Source organism: Oncorhynchus gorbuscha, linkage group LG15, assembly GCF_021184085.1.
Source record: "Oncorhynchus gorbuscha isolate QuinsamMale2020 ecotype Even-year linkage group LG15, OgorEven_v1.0, whole genome shotgun sequence".
Classification (NCBI taxonomy): Eukaryota; Metazoa; Chordata; class Actinopteri; order Salmoniformes; family Salmonidae; genus Oncorhynchus; species Oncorhynchus gorbuscha.
Window position 1 is genome coordinate 18,688,583 of NC_060187.1, and position 25,433 is coordinate 18,714,015.

Sequence of the window (25,433 nt, forward strand, 5' to 3'; positions counted from 1 at the left end):
TGTTGAAGGAGACCTTAATATTTAGACTGGTCTCTCATGCCTCTTTTCCATTGCCCTGTATCTCACTCTCCCCCTTCTATCTGCATATTTCTCTCTCTCTCCCCCTTCTATCTGTACCTCTCTCTCCCCCTTCTATCTGTACCTCTCTCTCCCCCCTTCTATTTGTATTTCTCTCTCTCTCCCTCTCTCTCCCTCTCCCTCTCCCTCTCCCTCTCCCTCTCCCTCTCCCTCCCTCTCCCTCTCCCTCTCCCTCTCCCTCTCCCTCTCCCATCTCTCTCTTCCCCCCTTCTATCTCTCTCTCCCCATTCTCTCTCTCTCTCCCCCTTCTATCTCTCTCTCCCTCTCCCTCTTCTATCTGTATCTCTCTCTCTCCCCCCTTCTATTTGTATTTCTCTCTCTCCCTCTCTCATCTCTGTCTTTCCCCCTTCTATCTCTCTCTCTCCCCCTTCTATCTCTCTCCCTCTCCCTCTTCTATCTCTATCTCTCTCTCTCCCCCTTCTATTTGTATCTCTCTCTCCCCCTTCTATCTCTCTCTCTCTCCTCCCTTCTATCTCTCTCCCTCTCCCTCTTCTATCCGTATCTCTCTCTCTCCTTCCCCTTCTATTTGTATCTCTCTCCCCCCTTATATCTCTCTCTCCCCCTTATATCTCTCTCTCTCCCCCTTCTATCTCTCTCTCCCTCTCCTATCTGTATCTCTCTCTCCCCCTTCTATTTGTATCTCTCTCTCTCCCTCTCCCCTTCTATCTCTCTCTCTCTCCCTATCTTTCTCTCTCCCCCTTCTATCTCTCTCTCTCTCCCCCCTTCTATCTCTCTCTCTCCCCCTTCAATCTCTCTCTCCTCCCCTTCTCTCTCTCTCTCCCCCCTTCTATCTCTCTCTCTCCCCCTTCTATCTCTCTCTCCCTCTACCTCTTCTATCTGTATCTCTCTCTCCCGCCTTCTATTTGTATCTCTCTCTCTAACTCTCCCCCTTCTATCTCTCTTCCCCTTCTATCTCGTGTGATCCTGTCCTAGTGATAGATGGGGTTGGGTCAGGCTAGGGAGGACAGTAAAGGTATGCAGAGAGATACAGAAACAATGTACACTTGATTTAGAGTGGAAAGAGGACACATAGTATTTCAAGTGTACTCTACCGTCAACTGTGTCTAACTGGTTGCCGTGTGGTTTTCGACGTGTCCTTGCAACTCTGAGAGAGATCATGTCAGTGGAAGTATAACTGTGATGATGCGGAAACAAGGCAGAGAGGCAGGGGTATCATGGTGTGCAATGTGCCGTGCAAATGCCAAGAGCAGAGCGTGACAGACAAATCTCCATACAGACACACGGCCGCACACACACACATACCACACACACACACAGTATATACACACAGTCATATCCACACAGAAGAACTGAATTTTATTAATGATTTATAGCTTTGCTATTATGGGTATACATTTTCCTTAATAGAATCCTGTAGACAGTTCCACTGTTTGTATTTTTTGCTATCTCACTCACTCATGCTCCCTCCATCATTTGACAAAAGGGTTTTGAGGCGAGGTGGTGAAATGGTAATAAATAAGGTGTAGACGTGTAGCCTGAATTCCTCCTTCCCTTCCCTCCTCTCCTTCCCTTCCCTCCTCTCCTTCCCTTCCCTCCTCTCCTCCACTTCCCTCCTCTCCTTCCCTTCCCTCCTCTCCTCCACTTCCCTCCTCTCCTCCACTTCCCTCATCTCCTTCCCTTCCCTCCTCTCCTTCCCTTCCCTCCTCTCCTTCCCTTCCCTCCTCTCCTCCCCTTCCCTCCTCTCCTCCACTTCCCTCCTCTCCTCCACTTCCCTCCTCTCCTCCACTTCCCTCATCTCCTTTCCTGTCTTTGTTGCCCCCATTAGCTGGCTTTTAATTAGAGTTTCAGGGCTCAGCCATGTTCAGCTCTGGGCTCAGACATGTCTAGCTGTCACCTAATCACCACCAACAACCACCTCTACCCAGCTACTGCTCCCTTACCCTCCTCCATCACTACAATGTACCTCTACCCAGCTACTGTTCCCTTACCCTCCTCCATCACTACAATGTACCTCTACCCAGCTACTGTTCCCTTACCCTCCTCCATCACTACAATGTACCTCTACCCAGCTACTGTTCCCTTACCCTCCTCCATCACTACAATGTACCTCTACCCAGCTACTGTTCCCTTACCCTCCTCCATCACTACAATGTACCTCTACCCAGCTACTGTTCCCTTACCCTCCTCCATCACTACAATGTACCTCTACCCAGCTACTGTTCCCTTACCCTCCTCCATCACTACAATGTGCCTCTACCCAGCTACTGTTCCCTTACCCTCCTCCATCACTACAGTGTACCTCTACCCAGCTACTGTTCCCTTACCCTCCTCCATCACTACAATGTACCTCTACCCAGCTACTGTTCCCTTACCCTCCTCCATCACTACAATGTACCTCTACCCAGCTACTGTTCCCTTACCCTCCTCCATCACTACAATGTACCTCTACCCAGCTACTGTTCCCTTACCCTCCTCCATCACTACAATGTACCTCTACCCAGCTACTGTTCCCTTACCCTCCTCCATCACTACAGTGTACCTCTACCCAGCTACTGTTCCCTTACCCTCCTCCATCACTACAGTGTACCTCTACCCAGCTACTGTTCCCTTACCCTCCTCCATCACTACAGTGTACCTCTACCCAGTTACTGTTCCCTTACCCTCCTCCATCACTACAATGTTCCTCTACCCAGCTACTGTTCCCTTACCCTCCTCCATCACTACAGTGTACCTCTACCCAGCTACTGTTCCCTTACCCTCCTCCATCACTACAATGTACCTCTACCCAGCTACTGTTCCCTTACCCTCCTCCATCACTACAATGTACCTCTACCCAGCTACTGTTCCCTTACCCTCCTCCATCACTACAATGTACCTCTACCCAGCTACTGTTCCCTTACCCTCCTCCATCACTACAATGTACCTCTACCCAGCTACTGTTCCCTTACCCTCCTCCATCACTACAGTGTACCTCTACCCAGCTACTGTTCCCTTACCCTCCTCCATCACTACAATGTACCTCTACCCAGCTACTGTTCCCTTACCCTCCTCCATCACTACAATGTACCTCTACCCAGCTACTGTTCCCTTACCTCCTCCATCACTACAATGTGCCTCTACCCAGCTACTGTTCCCTTACCCTCCTCCATCACTACAATGTACCTCTACCCAGCTACTGTTCCCTTACCCTCCTCCATCACTACAATGTACCTCTACCCAGCTACTGTTCCCTTACCCTCCTCCATCACTACAATGTACCTCTACCCAGCTACTGTTCCCTTACCCTCCTCCATCACTACAATGTACCTCTACCCAGCTACTGTTCCCTTACCCTCCTCCATCACTACAATGTACCTCTACCCAGCTACTGTTCCCTTACCCTCCTCCATCACTACAATGTACCTCTACCCAGCTACTGTTCCCTTACCCTCCTCCATCACTACAGTGTACCTCTACCCAGTTACTGTTCCCTTACCCTCCTCCATCACTACAGTGTACCTCTACCCAGCTACTGTTCCCAAGCCCTTAGCCTCTACGTGCCCCTGCACTACCGCTCTATCTCTCCCTATACCTCCACTCTATCCTTCCTATTACCCCTGCACCTCTACACCTAATCCCATTTACCTCTATCTCCTTACTAAACCCCAGATCTGACTCCATCACTACTTCCCTTTTAAATATCCCTACCTCCCTCTCATTTTGCTACATTCACATTAACATCTGCTAACCATGGGCATGTGACCAACAACATTTGATTTGATTTGATATACTCATAGTGAATTAATGATCTGATGGGAATTGATTAAGAGATTAGTACACATTAAAACTGCCTACAGGCAGACTTGAAGACCATTGAATTCGATCACCATCTCAGCTCTTGGGAACACAGACATCGATGGAAGACAGAGGAAGACTTTGCTATGCTTCATAGGTTTCAATTGAAACAGGCCCCAGCTGCCCATACAAAAGGTCCCAGAGGGGAGCTCAATGACATTTTGAAATGGACCCCCAAATTGCTAAGTCCAACCCTGATAGATGTCATCCAATCAAAACCCTCCCCAGGACACATTCAGGACCCACTGAGACAGACTGTGGCCACTGGACTGAGAGGAATCTAATTTCCAACCCCAAACTTCCTCCTCTCTTCTGGACGCACAAACAGTATTTGACATTTTTTTATTACTTTGAGCATTTGATTCAGCCTGCCTGAAGGAGCACCAGATATGCAGGGTTTGTACTTTCATAGTCAAGTGTTGCTAAAATATTTAAAGATTTAAAATACTGTTTGAACCCAGGTCTGGGAGAGGCTGGACTGTGCTAATGCTAATGTTAATCAGATGATAAATATTCATGCTGGCTGGTTTAATTAACATCATAACATTAGGTTGTGTGAGTGCGCTTGACATGTTTTCATCCAGGCCACTTCCCAGACTGCCAATCTCCTCACTCTGCCAACTAAGGTCACTGACTCCACTGCGCGTGCTCACACACACACACACACACACACACACACACACACACACACACACACACACACACACACACACACACACACACACACACACACACACACACACACACACACACACACACACACACACACACACACACACACTGAACAAGGCTTAGACTGAAATGCCTGTGTGTCTAAGTATACTTTTCCCCTGCTCTTCCAAGCAATAAAAGAAACACATTTAAAGTTACAAAATAAATCTGTTTTGTGTGTGAACTGTGAACCGCCCTCTTTTTGACTGAATCTATATTCATTTTTACGCACCAATCTCAGAGCATGTTTATGTTTTCTATGTTGGTTGAGCTTGATGGTACTTTATTTCATCCCTACTCTAGAAGAGATATGAGGGCACTTAGGAGACCCAGGACCGGCTGGAGCTCAGGCTCCATCTCCCTCTGGGTGTCTGTAATGGTGAGCCAGCCAGGAGAAGCCACACACACACACATCCACTGTATCCTGTAGTTGGCACATCAGACTTGATCAAAGAAGCTTATACCTGACACTCCAAATGATAATTACCAGCATGTCTTTGTTTTTGTTTCATCACAGAATAAACAGCTTACAAATGATGCAATTAATTTTGAGTGACAACAGCTGTGGTGCTGGTCCCCATAGACAAACGGACTGCTACCTTACAGAGAAGCTTCCTTTAATTCTCACCTTTTCCAAGATGGCTGTCAAAGGAAACTAGAGGAGAGTGATGACGCTTAAACCCTTTCATAAAGTATCACAAAGCTCTATAAAACAAAGAGGGGTTCTTTTGGAACTCAAATATTTCCCCATAGAGAAGCAGACAGCTGCATTATGAAGAATCTACCATTCATGTTCACCTTTTCCAAGATGGCTGATAAAGGAGACTACGCCACTGGGATGACCCAACCACATGTCTCAGTCTCACAAAGCTCATACAAACAAAGGCAGATTATTTTGGAACACTGCATGCTGTTTTTAGACATCCATCCCTGATGGGAGAAGACACTTGGCCCAGTTTCTGGAGAGGACATGTTTGTAATGCAAGATTTATTTAGAGAGTGAAAAGAGAGAGGAAACCATAATGAATGAGTTCCCATTGATTCTCTCACCTCACCTTTTACATCAGGAGCAGAGATGGGAGTCGCTCCAGTTGGACTAACTACGAGAGAGAGGGATGAGACAGAAAGAGAGAGGGGGAAGGGGAGAGAGAAAGAGATGAGAGAGGGGACTGAGCGAGAGAATAGCTCCAGTTGTACTATGAGGGACAGAGGGATGAAAGAGAAAGAGAAAGAGAGAGAGAGAGAGAGAGAGAGAGAGAGAGAGAGAGAGAGAGAGAGAGAGAGAGAGAGAGAGAGAGAGAGAGAAAGAAAGAAAGAAAGAAAGAAAGAAAGAAAGAAAGAAAGAAAGAAAGAAAGAAAGAAAGAAAGAAAGAAAGAAAGAAAGAAAGAAAGAAAGAAAGAAAGAAAGAAAGAAAGAGAGAGAGAGAGAGAAAGCGAAAAAGAAAGAGGGAGAGAGAAAGAGAAAGAAAGAGAAAGAGAAAGAGGGAGAGGGAGAAAGAAAGAGAAAGTGATATAGAAATGTATATGATTTATATGTTTACGGTAGTGACTAAAGTATTCCACCCTGAAATGTATGATGAATTTGAATTATAAGACTAGAATTCTCTAATGTGTGTGCATAGGACAAGTTAAGACTTTACTATTTAGCAATGCAAGTGAGACAGTGTGTGAGTAGGAAAAGAGGAACAGTCAACAGACAACTTGTGACAGACAACTTGTGACCACTGTGAAAATGATAACAGGAAGGAGGTCTCCCCACCCAGGGAAGGGAGAAACCTTTAGGCTTGCAGTAGATTAAAATTAACATGTTGTAGGATATGATAAGCAATGTGTGTGTTGGAGTAGACTTGTAAATAGCATTGACAGTGTTAGAGAAGATGAGGGGCATTATATAAGGGGAATGATATATGATATAACCAAATGTGAGGTATAAAAGGCTATGTGCTTGTATGATTTTCAGAGCTCTCTGAATAAAGAACTAACCTTTTGCAGAAATTCTGGGACTTTGTCAAATTCTTCTATTAACCGGGGCCTTACAACCCCTGGGGAATTGGTCAAAGTGAGATTTGAGTCAATATCATTGGAACTAGAAATTCTCGTGACAGAAAGAGAAAGAGGGAGGGAGAGAGAGAGAGAGAGAGAGAGAGGGAGAGAGAGAGAGAGAGAGAGAGAGAGAGAGAGAGAGAGAGAGAGAGAGAGAGGGAGAGAGAGAGATAAAGAGATGGAAAGAGAGAGCGAGATGTTCACTAATGTTCACTAATGTTTCCATTGTTTATTTCCCTTTTGTTTATTGTCTATTCCATTTGCTTTGGCAATGTAAACATATGTAAACATTGAATTTAACCGAATTAAGAGAGAAAGAGAGCGAGAGATAGAGAAAGGGGAAGAGGGACAGCAACTTTAACTATTTGCACATCATTACAACATATATAGACATAATAAGACGTTTAAAATGTCTCTATTATTTTGGAACTTGTGGGAGTGTAATGTTTACTCTTCACTTTTCATTGTTGATTTCACTTTTGTTTATCCATTTCACTTGCTTTGGCAATGTAAACATATATTTCCCATGCCAATGAAGTCACTTGAATTGAACTGAATTGAGAGAAAGAGAGAGGGTGGGGGGTGGGGGGTTGCTTCAGTTAGAGAGGACTAACAAACTAACTAACATCCTTTAATCTGAGGAAACTCCACACCTGATTATCTCCCCTGATTGGCTCTCGGATGCTCCGGCCTACATCGCTGAAGGACAATGTGTTTAGAAATGTGTTTTCCTCTTTCTACCTATTTTCGTTTCACAATGAATGGCAAACACAGAAGCTTGATTGAGGATGGAGTCAGTGGCCTCTTGCTAAGGTAGCAGAAATGTTTCATGAGTGATTTGTCCTGTGAGCTTTTATACGCTAGTCTGTTTATATCTGCAATACATTGCGTACCCTCCAGACGTATGATGTCCACACACACACACAAATACATCCACACACACACACACCTAGGGTTGCAATGCTACCAGTAGTTTACCAAAGATGCCAGTAGCTTCTGTCATCTTGGTAATTAACAGAAAATCTATGGCGATCTATTGTAACTTTGGTAATTTATACTTGAATAACTTTTTAAAATTATTATTCATATATAGTATACATGTTTTATATCTGTGTTCATATTGTCCATGAGATTCTAGTAGATATACCATATGGTTCAACAGAAAATAGCCTAATTAATGAAAAAAGCATCTAATCATTATTTTAAATGAACTCTGCAACTTTTCCAAATATTTACATTTTTTAACAACTGCCACCAGACTGGTGTCAAAACATCAAATTGCCAACAAATACATAGGAAAATACAGAAATGTGTGTGGGGAACAATCTAAAGGATATTTACATTTACATTTAAGTCATTTAGCAGACGCTCTTATCCAGAGCGACTTACAAATTGGTGCATTCACCATACACAGAGGAAAATACAGAAATGTGTGTGGGGAACAATCTAAAGGATATTTACATTTACATTTAAGTCATTTAGCAGACGCTCTTATCCAGAGCGACTTACAAATTGGTGCATTCACCATGTCATGCTGAAACCCTCATATTAAACACCAATGGTATTCACAAGTTGCTGCTTTATTAACTTTACATTTACATTTAAGTCATTTAGCAGTTTAGGATAATATTTTACAGCTTTGTCATTCTATTATTTACTTAAAAATCATCAGATTTAATTATTTCATTTATTTTACTTGATAAGGCCACACAAAGGTTGTTTTTTTGTGGTGTTTTTCAAATAAGCCCGTGGGCTTCCAACCACACCTCGACAACATGTTTTTGTTTGTTTAGCACTTGCTTTCTTTGGTGCAAATAAATAATACCTTTTTTTATTATAATAATAATAATAATTAATGGGCCAGAGATCATTACAGACGCCTGTGATAATCTGAAGTACTCAAAACTGCCACTAGATGTCTTATGATATATTACAAAAAATCCCTGAAAGATACTCCACACACACCATACCACACCACACCCACATACCTGTCCTGGCAGAGCGGTTCCGGCCTTCCTGTCTGCGTGTGTGGATACAGCTCTCCTGGGACTTCATGTGATGAGAGACCAGGGCACAGTCTGGATGGATAGCCTCCATCTTGGGTGCAAGAAGGATGAGGGAGAGGGAGAGGGAGTTTATTTAGCTATGAAAAAGCACAGAACTTCAAATGCAGGAAAAGTTGTCACACTTCACATTACACATTGGAAGTGTTTTATTTTGTTCTTTACTGGGACCTCACGTGCCACCGTATAACATTGTCCCCTTACGCACACTGTACTATTATTACATTATTCAACACAGAGAGTAAGAGACTCATTATCACCCTCCCTCCTGTCCTATTTGTAGGCCACTAAAACTACTCACAGCAAAACAGCATCTTCCTTTGACACACCCCTTATTTACCCACATTATAGAGGCAGTCTGCTGCTGATGCAGTTTGGGTTATGGCTTTGTTCACTCCACACACACACACACACACACACACACACACACACACACACACACACACACACACACACACACACACACACACACACACACACACACACACACACACACACACACACACACACACACACACACACACACACACACACACACACACACACACACACACACACACACACACACACACACACACCTCAGCTGGGTATTTGCTACTGCACCTAACAGCATTAGGAGAAGGTGTGAGCTCTCCAGAGACTGAAAGTATCTATAATTAACCCCCTCAGTAAGGCTTAAAAATGGGCGCTTCTCGCTATCCAGCTTCTGTAGCTTTTTCTACAACTACATACCTGCCAGCCGTCTCTCCTTTCACTTTGCACAGACAGGATAACACTGACAGCTGGGTTTGGGCATGTGAGGAGGATAACAGAGCGATAGTGGGTTATTATGGGAATGTAATGGGAAGCTTGAGATGCACCTTACAACAGAAGTACCTACCAATTAGCAGTGCAGAGAAATACTATAACTCTACATCCTCATCGTATCACATATCCCTTCTTCAGCTGCATGACTAATGCATGTAGGAAAAATGAATAAAATAAAATAACCTACACTTTACTAGCTTCGCTATCACCATCCAGATGTGCTCTCTTGATGTGCCCTCTCTGCATGTTCTATATCATCTACTTCTATGTTCAGACAGTTCCCCATTACAAGCAAGCCCCTCACTAAGCAGGCAGCAGCACTGTGTAGTATATAGCCAGCTGTAGGTAAACCTCAGTTATTACTGTACACCAGCTGGCTCCCCCTTGCCTCCTCTTCACTTTCATATCAAAGTCACTGGGAGAAGGGAAGTGGGGTCCAGGGTTGAAAGCCAAGAAATTATTCTAGAAAACTCCAACTCAGCTCCTGTCTGAGAGGTAGCTTGAGGCTCGAGAACACAGGGTTTTGGACAGTTTGAGGACACTAACACAGCAAGAGAACATAGGGTTTTGGACAGTTGGAGGACACTAACACAGCAAGAGAACACAGGGTTTTGGACAGTTTGAGGACACTATAACACAGCAAGAGAACACAGGGTTTTGGACAGTTTGAGGACACTAAACACAGCACGAGAACACAGCGTTTTGGACAGTTTGAGGACAATAACACAGCAAGAGAACACAGTATTTTGGACAGTTTGAGGACACTAACACAGCAAGAGAAAATCAAATCAAAATCAAATGTATTTGTCACATAAACATGGTTAGTAGATGTTAATGCGAGGGTTGCGAAATGCTTGTGCTTCTAGTTCCGACAATGCATTAATAAGAACACAGGGTTTTGGATAGTTTGATGACACTAACACAGCAAGAGAAGCATCAAGCCTCTGAAAACAGAAACAGAGGTATGACTGTGTGTGTGTGTGTGTGTGTGTGTGTGTGTGTGTGTGTGTGTGTGTGTGTGTGTGTGTGTGTGTGTGTGTGTGTGTGTGTGTGTGTGTGTGTGTGTGTGTGTGTGTGTGTGTGTGTGTGTGTGTGTGTGTGTGTGTGTGTGTGTGTGTGTGTGTGTGTGTGTGTGTGTGTGTGAATGCTACACGTGTCACGCCTTGGTCTTAGTATTTTGTGTTTTCTTTATATATTTGGTCAGGCCAGGGTGTGACATGGGTTATTGTGGTGTGTTTTTTGTCTTGGGGTTTTGTGGGGCGTCGACGTAGTCTATGGCTGCCTGAGGCGGTTCTCAATCAGAGTCAGGTGATTCTCGTTGTCTCTAATTGGGAACCATATTTAGGCAGCCATATTCTGTGTGTATTTTGTGGGTGATTGTTCCTGTCTCTGTGTAGTGTTCTCCGGATAGGCTGTAATAGGTTTTTCGCGTCTCGTTTGTTGTTTTGTATTATTTATAGTTATTTCATGTATCGCTATTCTTCATTAAAGAACATGAGTAACCACCACGCTGCATTTTGGTTCGCTTCTCCTTCAACAGACGAACGCCGTTACAACACGTGTATGCTGTTTTGGTACTGGACATTTCTCAGCTTTAGGCATTTCCTCGTGTGTAAGAGCTCTGCTATGAGAAGAGGATGAGAAACACAGTTGAGATTCTCCTATGTGAGTTGAGCTAAACTGACAAAAACTGACATTAAAAAACTGTTCTTAAGTAACTGCAGGCAAACAAGGAGTAAAGGTTAAACTTCCACCCTCTACTCTCCTGTCTGTGCTGGTTTCTCTACTGTGAGAATAAAACCTCTGAAAAGCTGCCGGACGTTACTGAAAAAAACCTAAGATATATGTGTGTGTGTGTGTGTGTGTGTGTGTGTGTGTGTGTGTGTGTGTGTGTGTGTGTGTGTGTGTGTGTGTGTGTGTGTGTGTGTGTGTGTGTGTGTGTGTGTGTGTGTGTGTGTGTGTGTGTGTGTGTGTGTGTGTGTGTGTGTGTGTGTGTGTGTGTATGCGTGCGTGCGTGCATGTGTGCGTCTGACATTATCCCAAGAAAAGGGTCACACACTGCTCAGAGTAAATGTTGCTGGTGAGAGTGAGAGGAATGGTGAAATGGCCTTTTCTTCTATATAAGATCATTTTGAAGCCCACGGCCACTTTGTGAAGCCTCCTTCCCCATAGTTTAAGTACTAAACATCTATTTTTTCATGCTAACTCACCACAAAGAAAAGTCTATGTCATTAAATGACTAAATGTGTCTAGTTTAAATTCCGAATCACCAGAAGGAAAAATTGCTGTCATAAAAATACTAAAATGTATCTAGTTTACATTCTAAATCAGCAAACAGAAAAAAATATGTCATGAAAATGCCAATACAACCATGACACACAATGCTATAAAGCATGTTTCCTTCCCTCATATTTATCACATCATATTTTACGTCTGCCACCAGATCTGACTGCAGGTCTCTGGGCGCTACAATGGCAGCAGGCAATAAACCAGTCATAATAGAACACAATATAACACCCCATTGACCTGCCACTGTTCAAATCCTCTGAGCCTCTTGGTCTTCCTGGTCTATCTACTACTCTCCTCATGTCCAAGTAGCCTACATCTAAAGACAAAATGACAGCATTCAACTAGCGTTCAACTACTTTACTACATTTTATACAGGAAAGGCTACAGTAACAAATAAAGCTTGATAAAACCTCAACCTCTCTTTTTGCCTCCATCCATGTAATAACGCAGGGGCAGTCTAGTTACATTAGTGTAAATGGAGGAGAAACTCCAGTTCTCTGTTTGAGATGGTCTGCCAATGCTGTTGAGTTGGCACCAATGATGTATGTACAGCATGTCTATGGTGAAGGGCTGGCTCCAGAACCAATCAGTTGGAAGGGCATTTGATTTCCATGTTTTTTTCATGAGACCTTCTATGTGTGCACTCGCTGCATGATAAAAGAAAATAGAACCGCTGGGCATCAAGGGACACAGCTTCAATCTAATGAGCAGTCATTCTGACTGGAACATACCAACAGTGGAATTAATAGGTTTCATATATGCTATCGCTAAAATAATAATTTGGTTGTGTTTATGAAGGTGTTAGATAACATTACAATACTTTTTTTATAACAAAATCATTTTCATTAGTTCATGTTACTGTATGATATATGTAAAAACAAACAGACAAAAATAATTCAAGTGTCCAATCAATTGTATTCGTGGAGTGTCTTTGTTACAACTATGAAACAGAAAGCCAATGTGTTGGAACGCGGTAACAGCAGGGTGTGGAGTTGTCACGCTATATTCTCCAACGATAAGAAACGATACGGACTCAGTCAAGTATCATCATGGGCACTCCTGATGCCACATCATGGCAGCGAGTGTTTGGCTTCAGAGCGTGTGTGTGTGTGTGTGTGTGTGTGTGTGTGTGTGTGTGTGTGTGTGTGTGTGTGTGTGTGTGTGTGTGTGTGTGTGTGTGCGTGTGTGCGTGCGTGCGTGCGTGCGTGCGTGCGTGCGTGCGTGCGTGCGTGCGTGTGTGTGTGTGTGTGTGTGTGTGTGTGTGTTTCCATGAAAAACACATCTGTTTAATCCATTAATCCACTACCCCATAGCACAATGGCAGACAAACAGACAGCACCCCGGTGTGTGTGTGCATGTGTGTTTGTAAATGGGCGAGCATGTGACCAGAAGCAACCTTTTCTCTTAAACCCTCCTCTCCCTTCCTAATGATCATAATGGTACCTGTTTATGCCACAGTGGTTCTATTTTAATTCAATAGTAGTTTAAAACATGCCATTAAGTCAATAGTAGTGTTATTAACCATTCTATTAACATAGGGCAGCAGTAGCTCCGGGCCAAAGACCTTCACCATTCTCCCATTCTCCTCTCTCACCTCACATACATGAGTATAGATAACAATCTAACTGTTTTTCCCACTAATGGGCTATTGTGCACATTAGCTTTGTGGACATTGGAGTTGGCGTTAATTCCATTTCATTCAGGAAATGTTCCTCAAGATAAAACTTCGGCCATACCTATAGGATGACAAACACACTCAGAAAGAAAGGTACCGGTACAAACGCTTGTCACTGTAGTTGTACCGTGTAAGGCGAGGCTTCTCAAACCCGGTCCTGCCCCCCCCCTCCCCCTCCCCCTGGGTGCACATTTTGTTTTTTGCCCTAGCACTACACATCAAGCATTGATTATTTGAATCAGTTGTGTAGCGCTATGGCAAAAACAATACTTGCACCCAAGGTAGGCCCCAGGACCGAGTTTAGGAATGACAGATCTATTACTCACATTTCTACGTGCATTTGGTGGGTCACCCAAAAATGTACATATTGCAGCTTTAAAGTATGAACTGCAAGGGTACAATTATGCACCTATAACTAATGGTAGAGATAGAAACAAAGGAGAAAGGGAAGCGCTGCTAAGGTACACAATAGATTTGGTGGACAGAAGATGCTCTTTGGCAAAAGGGGTAAATTGGTCATCAAAAAGAAAGGAGGACCAAGGCACTCTTCATATAATTAACTAAAATGCATTTATTTTTATGGCATGATAAATGGATTCAAACTTTTACAACTCAGACTTGCTTCAGCTGCATGGCCTTCATCATGGGGCATTTTAATTCATTATATGAAGAGTGCCTTGGTCCTCCTTTCTTTTAGATGTAATATCTTCATTTTAATAGTTTCTCACAGCATTAAAATAATCCTGCATGTGAATTATTATGTGGATTATAATTAATGGGGATTTTTGTAGGGGTTGATATGTTTCTTGTTAAGATAAACCAAGTCTTCAATTTTAAAGTGTAAATTACAAACTTTAAATGCCTTTTTAAACCTTGAATTCACTATAACACAGCGTGATCCTTTCTCAAAGGAAATTAACCTAAGAGTATCCATCAGAAGCATGGGGCTATGATGATGACAACTCGGAGAACAATGATGAAATCTAGCCTGGATAGGAAAAATGTCAGTGTAGCAGCCTATAAGGACATCCAGTCCCAAACTTTTTATGTAATGTCTTTAGCCTGGAAAAACAATGTTTACCTTAGATAATGCATAGGCTATAGCATTACATAAGGCATGTCATTTTAATTGATGATTAGATAGATTGGGGTAGTAAAAGACAAGTCAAAATAATGTTTTTGTTATGAAAGCATCCACTTACCGTTTCCCACACAGCCAGATGCAGCCACATAGCAAATAACGCGCGTATCCATTTCAACGATGACGTTTTAGTGAGTAACATTGTCCTTTAGAATGTACCCTTTTCTTTCTAGAACAAATGGTTCAAATAATAGTCAATTGCATTGACATTACCCTAAATAAGTATCGTAATTATTATTTTGTAACTAGTATTGTCTGATGCTCTTCCACATTAAGCTATTAACCACATATTTTGCATTTGCCTGGACGACTGGAGGTCATCTTTTCTTGTCGTCGTTATTCAGAAGTTGGGCGGGTTTCTGCAGCGCAGGTATGGCTTGGCAAGACTTCACCATGCATGTACAAGAGACAGGACTCGACTGAGCGAATAAGGTGCGCGCCTCTTCCTCAAACGCCAGCTCGAGCGGACTGCACAGCGCAGACACGCACTCTCAGTATAGCAGATGTGCTTGTCCCATATGCGAAATTGTCATGGGGGATATTCAGAACAGGTTGATTCGTCCCTCACCCTCAATCATTTATCAAATCAAATAAAAACATGTTGGTTCGGGGCCCCCTGTATGTCGGGGGCCATCCAGATAGCATGAACACGTCATAAGCAATGGAAAAATGGGGGAGAGAAAATTAGCATTAACGGTCAACTTTGTTCACGAAAAACGTTATAACTTATTCTCTTTCTCAATTATCTAACAAACATGGGGTGTGCCTTTGGTGGTTCATCATGTGTCATTCTGGTTATGCGTGTTGCGACCGACGTAGCTATTTCATTAGCTATGCTAGCCACTGTAGCTAGCCACTAACTCTTCCACTATGTATTGGTGTCATTTCATAGGGCTTGTTTTTGGATGGAAGCTGTAGAGATCGGTAAGAAATGGCAAATATCTTATTCATCCATTTTTTGAGCATGGAAAAATGTCATGGAAAAATGTGAAGAATACCATGAGATGACCTATAAAACAGCACATGTTTCTCTCTGCCCAATAGCAATATGTGTAGAATTGCAGGAAATTAGCTTTGAAGCTGCAAAACTTTCTCTCTGCCTCATGGCAAAATGTGTAGTATTGTAGGAAATTTGCTTTAAAACTGCAACATTTTATATCAGAATCAAGGCAAAATGTGTAGAATAGCAATATAAAATGATATGTTTCTCTCTGCTGTTTTAGCTGTTTTACAAAAACTACATTTTTGTTTTTTGGGGGGTTAGGGGGCCTTCCACTTATCCTTCAACTTATACTGTCTTTTCAAAATACCCCTCCATATACCCCTCAAGAGAGGCATAATTAATAAGTTATGTCAAACTGTGTAGAATTGCAGGAAAAAGATGCAAGAGTATAGAATGAATCACCAACATTATTTGGGTATGAGTTAATAGAATACAAACTCTTAAAAGTGAGATTTTCACTTGGCAGATCTTCACTGGACAGCTCCGCCATTTCATGGTGGGAAAAATTCTAATAGTCCGCCTTATTTCAGTTTATGTGACAAAACAAGCAAGTATAGTGTAGATAATCATTTTCCCATCTACACCACTGTGGAATATTGTATTTTAAGCTGATTGAAGCTGGTGTACATAAGTAAAAGACAGAAAAATGAAACTTGAGAATGGGACGCATAGAAATACCACACATAAAATATATCTACAGCTTCTTAGACTTACTTTCAATGAGAAAGACAGATCTATAACACACTTTTCTAAGTGAATTTGGTTGGGTCGTCCAAAAATGTTACTTATTTCAGGTCACCCCGGACCCCCCGTCTGTTCGTACCCCCCAATATCTACACCACAATTTTGCCCTTGGCTTGTCCTCCTTCGAGATAAAGAGTGACCGTAGTTTGTCCACTGGCTTCTTATATTATAAATATTTACTATATCCACCGTTAAAGGGATACTTCAGGATTTTGGCAATGAGGCCCTTTATCTACACTGAATAAAAATATTAACGCAACATGTAAAGTGTTGGTTCCATGTTTCATGAGCTGAAATAAAATATCCCAGAAATGTTCCATACACACCAAAAGCTTATTTCTCTCAAATTTTGTGTACAAACTAGTTTACATCCCTTTTAGTGAGCATTTCTCCTTTGCCAAGATAATACAGCCACCTGACAGGTGTGGCATATCAAGAAGCCTGTGCTGGGGACAATAAAAGGCCACACTAAAATGTGCAGTTTTGTCACACTGTTAAGCGTGTGTAATGGAAGCCAAATCTGGTGCAGGAATGCAGAGTGTAGCAAACAGGCTCACTTTAATTCCGTTCCAAATTGACAACACAATAAAAACATACAAGTGCCAAAACCACGGGAAAAAAAACAAAAGTAATGCGCCTGACAACCCCATAACAATAAACAATTACACACAAAGACATGATGGGAAACAGAGGGCTAAATACATGTAGATTGATAGGGAATGAAAACCAAGTGTGTATGGGACAAGACAAAACAAATGGACATATGAAAAATGGAGCGGCGATGGCTAGAAAACCGGTGACGTCGATCTCCAAATGCTGCCCAAACAAGGAGAGGAGCCGACTTCGGCGGAATTCGTGACAGTACCCCCCTTGACGTACGGCCCCAGCGGCCCGCCGACACCGGCCTCGGGGACGACCCGGAGGGCGAGGCGCAGGCCGATCCGGCCGGCGACGGTGAAACTCCCGCAGCAATTCAGGATCCAAAACATCCACAACCGGAACCTTAGCAGCTCTCCTCCGGGCCCGTACCCCCCCACTCCACAAGGTACTGAAGGCCCCCCACCCGACGCCTCAAATCCAGGATGGAACAAACTTTGTATGCCGGGGACCCTCGATGTCCAAAGGGGGCGGAGGGACCTCCCGCACCTCAGATCCCTTGTGCGGACCACTGGAGGTGTACACGGGCGGCCTCCCATGTCTCCTCCGTGTGCCTAAACCAGTCGTCCACCGCAGGAGCCTCGGTCTGACCCTGATGCCACAGCCCCAGAACCGGATGGTACCCCAATACACACTGAAAGGGGGAGAGGTTAGTGGAGGAGTGGCGAAGCGAGTTCTGTGCCATCTCGGCCCAGGGCACGAACGCCGCCCACTCCCCCAGTCGGTCCAGGCAATAGGACTGCAGAAACCTGCCCACATCCTGGTTGACTCTGCCCGTTTCTCTCGGGGTGAAAACCTCAGGTAAGGCTGATCGAGACCCCCAGACGTTCCAAGAACGCCTTCCAAACTCTCGACGTGAACTGGGGACCCCGATCTGACACTATATCCTCAGGCACCCCGTAGTGCCGGAAGACGTGTGTAAACATGGCTTCCGCAGTCTGTAGGGCCGTAGGGAGACCGGGCAGAGGAATGAGACGACAGGACTTAGAAAAACGATCCACAATGACCAGGATCATAGTGTTTCCCTGTGAAAGAGGAAATCTTTAAGGAAATCCACTGACAGATGTAACCAAGGTTGTTGAGGAACGGGTAAGGGTTGTAACTTACCTCTGGGCAGGTGTCTCGGGGCCTTATACTGGGCACACACCGAGCAGGAGTAAACATAGATCCCTCACGTCCTTTGCCAAGGTGGGCCACCAGTACTTCCCAGTCAGACAGCGCACCATCCGACCGATCCCCGGATGACCAGAGGAGGGAGACGGAGACTAGACGGAACGTACATACGCCCAAAGGAACACTGAAGGGGAGCGGGCTCTGTACGCATCGCCTGCTCAATGTCCTCATCCAGCTCCCACACGACCGGCGCTACCAGGCAGGAGGCCGGGAGTATGGGAGTCTGATCCATGGGCTGCTCCTCTGTGTCATACAGCCGGGACATTGCGTCTGCCTTCTTATTCTGGGAACCTGGTCTGTAGGATAGGGTAAACACAAAACGGGTAAAGAACATGGCCCACCTTGCCTGATGAGGATTCAGTCTCCTAGCTGCCCGGATGCACTCCAGGTTGCGGTGATCAGTCCAGATGAGGAAAGGGTGTTTATCCCCCTCAAGCCAATGTCTCCACGCCTTCAACGCTTTAACCACAGCCAACAACTCCCGGCCCCCCACATCATAGTTGCGCTCCGCTGGGCTGAGCTTCTTCGAAAAGAAAACACAGGGGCGGAGTTTTGGTGGCTGAAGGTCCCTGAAAATCTTGTCTACAAAGGATTGGAAAACTGATGGAGCATTCATCAAACCATACGGCATGATGAGGTATTCATAATGCCCTGTGGTGGTACTAAACGCTGTATTCCACTCGTCTCCCTCCCAGATACGCACAAGGTTATATGCACTCCTGAGATCCAGTTTCGTGAAGAAGAGCGCCCCATGCATTGACTGTACCTCAACGTACAGTTTGACAGTACCTCACCGTGAATTGATTGAGACCTCTATAGTCAATGCACGGGCGTAAATCTCCATCCTTCTTCTTCACAAAAATGAAACTGGAGGAGGCAGGTGAAAGGGCCGAATGTGTACCCCTGACGCAGGGATTCAGAGACATATGTATCCATAGCCACCGTCTCCGCTTGCGACAGGGGATACACTCCTGGGAAGCGCAATGTCTGCCAGGAGATTTATCGCACAATCCCCCCGTCGATGAGGTGGTAATTGAGTCGCCTTCTTTTTACAGAAGGCAAGAGCCAAATCTGCATATTCCGGAGGGGGATGTGCTCGTTGGAGACCAGGTCTGGACTTTCCACCATGGTAGCACCAACAGCAACCCCTACACACCTCCCTGAGCACTCTCGCGACCACCTCGTGAGGGCCCTCTGTTGCCAGGAAATAATGGGGTTATGCAGAGCCAACTAGGGAAGGTCTAGTACCACAGGAAATGCAGGAGAGTCAATGAGGAAGAGGCTGATTCTGTCCTCATGATCCCCCTGGCAAAGGAGATGGTGGCCTCCCTGATTAGCCCGGACCCTAACGGTCGACTATCCAGTGTGCGTACCGGGAAGGGTCTAACTACAGGAAAAATGGGGATCCCTAAACTAATGGCTAATGCTCTGTCGATAAAATTCCCAGCTGCGCCTGAATCGGAGAGCACCTTATGCTGGGAATGTGGAGAAAACTTAGGGAAACAAACAGGCACAAACAGTTGATCAACAGAGGACTCTAGATGAGTGTGGTGTGAATTCCCCTGGGGTGACGCCAAAGTGCCCTGCCTGTTGCCTCGACTCCCAGAGGGACAAACACGGCACCGACCGGCGGTGTGTCCTCTGCGGCCACAGATTGTGCACGTGCTGGCTCATCCTCCAGTCTCCCTATGAGCAGCCCCTCCTAACTCCATGGGCACCGGAGCCAGGATGCTGGAAGATGGCACCGACAGAGCCCCCTCTGGACGTCCGCGTGTGACCAGCAAGTTATCCAACCGCATGGAGAAATCCACCAGTTGGTCAAAGGAGATGGTGGCATCCCTGCAGGCCAGCTCACATCGGACGTCCTCTCGTAGGCTCCATCGATAGTGGTCGATAAGGGCCCTGGCGTTCCAGCCTGCTCCGGCGGATAAGGTCCGGAATTCCAGGGCAAATTCTTGGGCGCTCCTCGTCCCCTGCCTCAAATGAAAGAGCCTTTCCTCCACCACTGTACCTTCGGGTGGATGGTCGAAGGCAGCCCGGAAGCGACAGGTGAACTCCTCGAAGTGGTCCAACGTGTCTCCCTCTCTCCACAAGGCGTTTGCCCACTCCAGCGCTCATCCCGTGAGGCAGGAGATGAGGGCAGCCACTCTCTCTGAGGGAGCTGGGTGCACAGTGGCCAGGTAAAGGACCAGTTGTAACAGCAATCCCTGGCATTGTGCTGCCGTCCCGTCATACTCCCTGGGAAAGGAGCCTGGAATTCTCTCCCGACGGGATGGGTGGAGGCAACCCCGATTGTGCTGGTCGACTCCGTGTCTCTCCCAGCAGTCCATGGTTTGAACAACGCGATCCATCATGGCACCAAGTTGATTTAACATTGCCGAATGTTCCTGGTCCTCGACTCCTCTAACTGGGGTACCTGCTCCTGCTGACTCCATGGTTCGGTGTGTCATTCACACACAATACAATGCCACAGATGTCTCATGTTTTGAGGGAGTGTGCAATTGGCATGCTGAATGCAGGAATGTCCACCAGAGCTGTTGCTAGAGAAGTGAATGTTAATTTCTCTAGCATAAGCTGCCTCCAACGTTGTTTTAGAGAATTTGGCTGTACGTCCAACCAGCCTCACAACCGCAGACCATGTGTAACCATGCTAGGACCTCCACATCCAGCTTCTTCAGCTGCGGGATCATCTGAGACCAGCCACCCGGACAGCTTATGAAACAATGGGTTTGCACAAATTGTCAGAAACGGTCTCATCTGCTGGTGGTCCTCACCAGGGGCGTGACCAGACTGCAGTCCGGTGTTGTAACCCACTTCAGTGGGCAAATGCTCACCTTCGATGGCCACTGGCATGCTGGAGAAGTCAAATAAAATGTTATTGGTCACATACACATAGATGTTATTGCGAGTGTGGCGAAGTGTGCTGTTCACAGATGAATTCCGGTTTCAACTGTACCGGGAAGATGACAGACATTGTGTGGGCAATGTCAATGTTGTGAACAGAGTGCCCCATGGTGGTGGTGGGGTTATGATATGGGCAGGCATAAGCTGTGGACAACGAACGTAGTTGCATTTATCTATAGCATTTGAGTGCACAGAGATACCGTGACGATATCCTGAGGCCCATTGACAAGCCATTAATCCGCCGCCATCACCTCATTGTAGCAATAGCAGAACCATTTTCGGTGCTATATATGGTGTCTGAAGCAGGGGTGATTCAGCATGGACGATAACGGGATCAATAACAGGATAATGGCGGACGGAAGACAGGGTTGTGCGGCAGGTGCCGCTTCTCGTATGAATGCTTTAACTCATGCAAAGAGTTAAAGCTCAATTATGTGTTTTATCTCCAGTACTTTGCCATGATTGTCAGTTATGTGGCTGCTCTACTGATAATCTCAGTGCGTCCTTGCTGGGATGACACAATAAATCTACTGTCTGAGAATATCAACACCAAACACATTGATTCACCATTCCACGAGAGCGGACAGTACACAGCATACCATAATGTTATGAATAATGGCCAAGTCTACCTCGCTCCCTATACCACTGAACCGCTTGGGCGTAACAAACACATGTCCAACATTTATCGGAAACTGTTAAACTACCTGTTCACTACCCTCCTACTCTCCGGGGTTGTGCAACTCAATCCTGGACATAACATCACCAATCCAGCGATACTCACCGGAGTGGAAAGCAGTGGATGGCCTCGTCCACTGATTGTCGCCGCTGTGGAAGTGGGTGAGTGCTATGGTCCCATGGTTTCTCTCGACTCACCCGGCTCCAGGATAGATTTTGACCCTAAAAAACATACCCAAGTCTTCTGGGATGCAAGCTGTTTTAATTAGTTCCCCGCATCCAGTGCAGGCGGGAGGGATTGGTAATTACGCTACCGAACTGCCCCTAATCAAAACTGAACAAAACAGCCTAAACCCAGCCGTCAGAAAACACAGAACATTTAACATTTTTCAATGTGTCAATCCCTGTTGAGTCATCTGGGACCCACGAGCTAAGCCCAAGGGACTACTATGGGGGCACTTGAACATTCCTAGTGTCATTCCAAAAAGTGATCAAATTCAACATCTACTCACAGCCTCCAACCTTGACTTCTGCCTCTCAGAGACATGGCTCCATAAAAACTCTCCATATGCTGCTGTGATTGTGATTGGCTACACTGTCTTCAGGAGAGATAGGATTGAAGGAAGAGGAGGGGGTGTGTTGATTTAAAATAAAGAACATATCCGATGTAAGCAAATTGAGTGGTCATGTGATAATGAACTAGAATGTATTGGCCTGAACGTTACACTGTCGACCCAAATGTCTTTTACCCTTATTGGAATGTATAGGCCACCTTCCACCAAAAGTGTGTTTTTTGATCAGTTTAATAACATGCTTAGGGAATGTGATTTTGGGAAAGAGGTATTCTTAATGGGAGATTTTAATATTAATTATGAAGACAAGTCTGGTAGGAAAAACCTCAAATAATTCACTAATACCTTTGACCTTACACAGCTAGTTAAAGGGCCAACCAGGGTGACTTGTTGCACTAAAAAACAGATTGATTTGGTGTTCAGTAATAAACCAGAGAGAGTGACTAAATCTTTCAATATGGTTACTGGGCTATCTGATCATAATCTGACACTTATAGCCAGAGAGCTGTCTAAGAGCAGGTTTAACCTCTCTACTGTTAGAAAGCCGGATCATCTAAGAATAACCTAAGAGTGAATTAAACTATTTTCAAAACTCAATTAAGGGAATAAACTGGAACACTGCAAAAAGACTAGACATCATGGTGAATAACAATCTAACACAGGATACAGTCAAAATAGCAATAGCCTTTAATTCCTACTTTATTGACTATGTCAGGGTACTAACACAGAACCACTCCACTGGTTTCTTGGGCTCAGTGCTAGTAAATGACACTCAACTTGTCTTCATCATAAGGGAGGTTTCTGAGTCAAAAGTGAACAAGGTGATTAGCTCCCTAAAGAACTCTAAAGCCAAAGATGTGTTTGGGCTGGGCTCTACCTTTCTTAAAAACTACAAAGAGTCATTCATTGGCCCCAATACTAAGGTCACCAACACATCTTTTGGTCTGGGGGTGTTTCCAAGGGTATGGAAGTCGGCCATAATAACGGCCATCTTTAAATCAGATCGACCCTGCTGACGTGAGTAACTACAGGCCCATTAGTATACTACCTGTGGTGTCAAAGGTTGTTGAACAGTGTGTAGCAGAACAACTGATTGCCCACCTCAACAACAGCCCCTTCACATTACACTCCATGAAGTTTGTCTTCAGAGCGAAACACTCCACAGAAACAGCCAACTGCTTTCTTCTGGAAAATGTGAAGTCCAAGATGGACAAAGGGAACGTTGTTGGGGCTGTGTTTCTGGACCTAAGGAAGGCTTTTGATACTGTTAACTATGAGATTCTCATCACAGAATTGTCCAAGTTCAACTTTTCCCCCATGCCTTGAGATGGATGAAATCATACCTTGAAGGCAGAACTCAGTGTGTCAGAGTGAGCAATGAGCTGTCGCCCACTCTTAGTTATGATGTGGGCGTGCCCCAAGGGTCAATACTGGGGCCCCTCCTGTTCAGCCTGTACATTAATGATCTGCCTTCTGTCTGTACTGGGTCTGAAGTTCAAATGTACACAGATGTTACAGTGATATATGTGCATGCAAAGAGCAAACAACAAGATGCACAAGAACTCACTACTGTAATGGTCCAGGTTACAAAGTGGCTCAGTGACTCGTGTTTGCATCTCCATGTGAAAAACTGTTTGCTTGTTCTTCACAAAGAGGGCAACAGATGCTACTGAGCCAGATATCTTATGTGTCAGGGGAGAAGCTCCAGGTGGTATCTGATTTTAAGTACCTTGGCATCATACTTGATTCCAACCTCTCTTTTAAAAAGCATGTGAAAAAGGTCATTCAGATTCAGATTCAGATTCAACCTAGCTAATTTCCGATCTATACGAAATTGTTTGACTACAGAGGTAGCAAAACTGTACTTTAAATCTGTGATACTCCCCCACTTAACATACTGCTTGACTAGTTGGGCCCAAGCTTGCTGTACTACATTAAAACCTATTCAGTCTGTCTACAAACAGGCTCTCAAAGTGCTTGATAGGAAGCCCAATAGCCATCATCACTGTTACATCCTCAGAAAGCATGAGCTCCTGAGTGGGGAAAATCTTGTGCAATACACAGACACATGTCTTGTATTCAAGATCCTAAATGGCCTGGCTCCCCCTCCACTCAGTATTTTTGTTAAACAGAAAACCCAAACATGTGGCAGCAGATCCACAAGGTCTGCCATGAGAGGTGACTGTATAGTTCCCTTAAGGAAAAGCACCTTTACTAAATCCGCTTTCTCTGTGAGAGTTTTCCATGTCTGGAATACACTGCCATCAGACACACATAATTGCACCACATATCACACTTTCACAAAATGCATGAAGACATGGCTAAAGGCCAATCAGATTTGTGAACATAATCCATAGCTGTGTGTTGATGCTTTCATGTTGTCTGTAGCTTGTGAGGTGTGGAAACAATTTGTTGCTTTTATGAATATTGTCTTGCTGCTTCTTGTTCCATGTTGCTCTGTTTGTATGCTATGTCTTGCTAGTCCTATGTTGCTCTGTCTGTATGCTATATCTTGCTTGTCCTATGTTGCTCTGTCTGTATGCTATGTCTTGCTTGTCCTATGTTGCTCTGCGTGTGCTCACTGCACAGTGATTGTCTATATTGTAATTGTTTTAATAACCTGCTCAGGGACTGCGGTTGAAAATTAGCCGGCTGGCTAAAACCGGCATTTTTACTGAAACATTGATTTAATGTGCACTGTCCCTGTAAAAATAAAATGAACTCAAACTCATGTTTCAGCATGATAATGCACAACCCCATGTTGCAAGGATCTGTACACAATTCCTGGAAGCTGAAAATGTCCCAGCTCTTCCATGGCCTGCATACTCATCAGACATGTCACCCATTGAGCATGTTTGGGATGCTATGGATCAATGTGTACGACAGTGTGTTCCAGTTCCCGCCAATATCCAGTAACTTCGCACAGCCATTGAAGAGGAGTGGGACAACATTCCACAGGCCAAAAGCAATAGCCTGATCAACTCTATTGGAAGGAGATCTGTCACGCTGCATGAGGAAAGTGGTTGTCACACCACATACTGACTGGTTGTGCGATCAATGACCTTACCTTTTTTGAAGGTATCTGTGAAAAAACATATGCATA

At 44.6% G+C, this 25,433-nt stretch overlaps 1 protein-coding gene across 1 annotated transcript in view; it reads right to left on the bottom strand.

The window, feature by feature from the left end:
• LOC123996357 (pituitary adenylate cyclase-activating polypeptide type I receptor-like) overlaps window positions 1-15,004 on the bottom strand; it is a 60,326-nt gene extending 45,322 nt beyond the window's left edge. Inside the window, exons 1-2 of the mRNA XM_046299730.1 lie at window positions 14,664-15,004; window positions 8,616-8,724 (exon numbers count right to left, since the gene is read on the bottom strand). Coding sequence (XP_046155686.1) covers window positions 8,616-8,724; window positions 14,664-14,744 — 190 coding nt within the window. The 5' untranslated portion in view covers window positions 14,745-15,004. The remainder of the gene's footprint in view (window positions 1-8,615; window positions 8,725-14,663) is intronic.
• Between the last annotated feature and the right edge of the window lie 10,429 nt (window positions 15,005-25,433).